We start from the raw sequence: 4,169 nt of genomic DNA on the forward strand, positions 1-4,169 counted from the left end.
CATGATCTTGATGTATCGTGGGCTTTGTTAATGTAGTTGGATCATATGGTGTTTTCCCCTCTTTATCTTGTTGTGATGGATTGAGTTTTTCCCTTTGAGATTTTGTTGTTATCCGAATACTTTTATGGATTTGAGAGCACTTGATATATGTCTTGCATATGAATATTCGTGGTGACAATGGGGTATCATATTGATTCACTTGATATATGTTTTGGCACTCAACTCATGGATTCCCGAGGTGACATTGGGATAATCTACATAGGGGTTGATGCATGTTCTTGTCTTTGTTTCTCGGGTAGAAATTTTGGGGCACTCTTTAAGGTTCTTTATGTTGGATTGAGTATTATGAATCTGAATTTGGTTTGGTGTTATTTTAGTACGAACTCTAGATCCTATTGCAGGTGGCACTTTCATGGCAATTACCTTAGGATTTACCACCAAACTTCTTGATGAGATGACGACAAACTATGCCCATAACACATATTTGTGGTTTACTTTGATTGCTTGTCTTGCAAGTATCATATATGATGTATATATGTCCCCGAAGCATTGCTTAGGCCACACTTTATATTCCACAAAGTCTAAACTTGTGAATAATTTAAGTAAAATTTGTAGTTGTGTCTCTTTTCAGTAACCCTCCTGGTTCATCTCGATCCTTTTAATTGTGTATTTTAAATTCTCGTTTGTTCTTTGGTTGCATGCAGAAATTGATCTTCGTAATCATGTAGAATGTGTTTCCAACACCATCAATAACCATACCGGAGTTGTTTTAGCGATTGTTAAGGCGCATCATCAAGTGTTCAGGGTAGTCATGTCGTTAAAGTCTCCTCTGACAAATTTCAACATTATCTTATCAAAATATTGGGCCACCTCGTACTTATCACATTAATGTCGCCAACGCCTTCCCCGACTAATGACTTCCTGGCCATTGCATCAATAACGTTTTCCCTTGCAGGTCTAGAGGCAACATTGAGCTTGACGTCGTCGATTTCTCCAAGAACCTATGTGTAATTTTATTTTTTACAACTTGTAACCTTATACGATGTTTTTGGAGGCTATGATAGAGTCAAAAAACATCTTATATTAAGTTATAGAGAGAGTATTATATGTCGATTTTGTGCATGGCCTTTGGCCTTTACGGCAAAAAGAGAAGACATACTTTGGGAAATACACTTGTGTTTCTGGTTGTATATGCATCCTATATGGGGATTTTTTTAATATTTTAATAAAAAGTCAAAATAGGTAAGAACTATTTTGACAAAAAACTTGACTTACTTTTGCACTAGTATATAAATTTCACAAAAAAGTAAAAGTTGACTTCACAGCAAAAAAGACAAAATTTATTCGCTATTATAGGTCACTATTCACACTATTTTAGCCAAAAAATTGTCTTTTTTTAAAAGAAGTCAAAGGGATATTTTATTTTTGTGGATTTTTTCTCACGAGTACAATAAAATGTCAAGTTTATTTCAATAATATTTTCAGGAATTTTTGACTTCTTATTGCATTATTATTATTTTTCCCATATACGGTGTAGATGTCCCCATAAACAACAAATCCGCCTCCGACATAAAAAGTCATATATGCTTTTTCTCTGCTTTCCTGTGAACCAGACAAAGAGGCCATAAAAGTGGACACGTTAGTGCCAGTGACTCCTGGCGTTCAATCTCAGCCCTCCACGTCCAATCCAACGGCCAAAGTTGCTACTCCTCATCTCATTTCTCAAGAGCAATTCTAATCTGATAACTCAGCTTAGCAAGGGGCTTACATTAACCACCGGCCATCACCGGACTGTTTGCGACGACAAGCTACTAAAACGAAGCTACTGCGGTGCCAGCCCGCTGTCGTAGTCGCTGCCCCTCCGCGGCCCATTCTGCAGGTTCCTCTCGAACTCCCTCAGGTAGTCCAGGAGCAAAACGATCACGAAGAGGATGAACCCACCGGAGGAGCTGCTGCCGCCACCGCCACCGCCGCCGCCTCCTCCGCCGAACCGAAACGGCGGGAACCCGACGCCCCCGTCGTCGAGCCTCGGCTTCACCTTCTCTGCGATCAGGTGCCACCCAGGCACAGAAGTGAGGAGACCACGTGGAAAGTGTCATTGGAAGCACAGGTTTGCAGTGCACCCAACTTCGGAAATGAGACGAGGTTTATAAGGAACAAAGCAGGGCTGCGCAGAATGCAGATGCCTTGCATTACCTTACCTTTAACTGAACCTGACGGAGGAGAGGTGGGCCCTGAGAACGATTTGCGCTTCGCGGTTTGCGTCTGGTTAGCACAGCACGTTATGTTCTGCAGGAAAAAAACATTCAGAGACAATGCGTGAGATGCTTTTGAATTTGCTGGAACGGGCGCACAATCAAACGAATTAATAAAGTATGTCATGTTACTTCTAATATACAAGATCAAGCAGCATTTACATTTCAGTCTTACAGATGACGGTAAAAGGATTTCCCTAGAACTAGACAGCCCTCTTTGGGTGCATGTTCTAGATACACCAATCAGGTGATTGTAGGAAGTCAGTTCTGCACAGTGAAAAGAAATACCTCTGCTTTTTTTTGTTGATTTTAAGCTAGATCAGGTTAACTCTGAAGCTTAAAATCAACCAGGGCTTCAAATCCCCTCTTATGCGCTCATTTTGCTTAGCTAGCACGAACAGATTGCGTCGAAATTTGAAATGGACCACATTGACATAATCTAACTACCAAGAGTATACTAATCCATTCTGTTTGCAAGGCCGGATAATCTTCCGGCTACACAATTTTAGATGAGATGGTCTTTGTCATGTTATACAATGCGTTGAAGCCTTGAAGCCTTTCAGATTGTTTGTGCTTCCTCTCCTTATAACAAAAACCTATTTGATTTCTTTGTCATTTTTGTGCCAGAAACCTGCTGATTGCTTTCTGAGTACTCTTACAAACAACACCTAATAAGTTGCAAATAATTTAACCAGGTATAATCCGTAGCGGCGAGAAAAGAAGATGAGTAGGCACATCTTACTGCTTTCACACAGATGGAGTTGCTGAGCTTATTCCTCCGGGACTGCGAACCCGAGATAGATTGTTCTCCCCAGCTTCGTCCTGCACAGAATATTATAAGTTCTGCATGAGCTTCGGTAAACAAAAACAATACTAGCAGTAAGCACCACCTCCTACTATTAAATTGCAGTAAAAAATGACCATCTTCCTTGGCACATAGGGTAATCTTCTCCGTGAAAAAAACTCATAATTCCAACTGAAATTATTCCCTTTGCCATGTCGACGTGACGCTCCCCCTTATTCTTCACACGGATAGGGATAGGGGGTGCAGAGTTTTCAGAAATATGAAGCACAGAACACCATGCAATTTGACTCAATGAGCATGCAAGTTAGCAAGTATGAAGTCGCAAAATGGCAGCAATTTCTTTCCCGGCGGCAGTATTTGGGTAAGATAGGTAGAGTAGATGAGGCGTGATGGATGGGTGGATGAATGGATGAGAAGAGCGGCGCCAACCTGGTTCTCCCCCCGTCCGCTGGCGCGCGGCGGGACGCAGGAGAAGCGAGCTCGGCGCGGACATTGTGGCGAGCGGAAGCATGGCGGCCGGCGGCGTTGACAGAGCGAGCTGGTCTCGTGGTGTAGCGCAGGGCCTGGACGAGAAAAATCACAGAAACACGGAGGACGGTGACGAGGAGGAGGAGAAGCCTGATTGGAAGGGAGTAAGGGGGGCGAGGCTACCTTGCAGCTCCAGATGAGAGCGCGGCCGGGGCTGTGCTGTGGTCAGAGCGAGGGACGACGAGGAGGTGGAGGGATGGGTGTGGTGGTGTTCATGGGCAGGAGAAGGTTATCCATTAGGAGGGCCATTTTTCTTAAACTAAATTTTAAAAAGGGGTTTGTAGCAACTTACATTTTTTTTTTACGTTTCATTTGTACGGTTGATTTATTTTATTTTGACGTTTTTCTGTGGCCCATTCTGCACATTACAAAAGCAATTTCTCATTCAATCTCTGTGTCTATGAAACAAATATGTTTTTTGGGAACGGCATCATGGTTAACTTTATTGAACTTTATTGATTTGGGAAAATGGTTACATCGTTCGTGATATGAGCCACTGCCAAACAAATACCCCTCCGTTCACAAATATAAGATGTTTTAGGTACTTTTCTGAACATAGTACAGACGCAAGCGTTCATGTA

General features: G+C 42.3%; 1 protein-coding gene across 1 annotated transcript; it reads right to left on the reverse strand.

The window, feature by feature from the left end:
* Positions 1–1,570: 1,570 nt before the first annotated feature.
* On the reverse strand, positions 1,571–3,838 carry LOC119325104 (protein YELLOW LEAF 1, choloroplastic-like). Its single transcript, XM_037598844.1, has 5 exons — positions 3,712–3,838; positions 3,490–3,623; positions 2,998–3,077; positions 2,202–2,289; positions 1,571–2,043 (listed from the first exon to the last, which is right to left on the reverse strand). Exons 2-5 carry the CDS (start codon positions 3,569–3,571, stop codon positions 1,823–1,825), a joined length of 471 nt encoding a protein of 156 aa, XP_037454741.1. The 5' UTR covers positions 3,572–3,623; positions 3,712–3,838; the 3' UTR covers positions 1,571–1,822.
* Positions 3,839–4,169: the final 331 nt, after the last annotated feature.

This window comes from Triticum dicoccoides, chromosome 6B (genome assembly GCF_002162155.2).
Source record: "Triticum dicoccoides isolate Atlit2015 ecotype Zavitan chromosome 6B, WEW_v2.0, whole genome shotgun sequence".
NCBI classification, from domain to species: Eukaryota; Viridiplantae; Streptophyta; class Magnoliopsida; order Poales; family Poaceae; genus Triticum; species Triticum dicoccoides.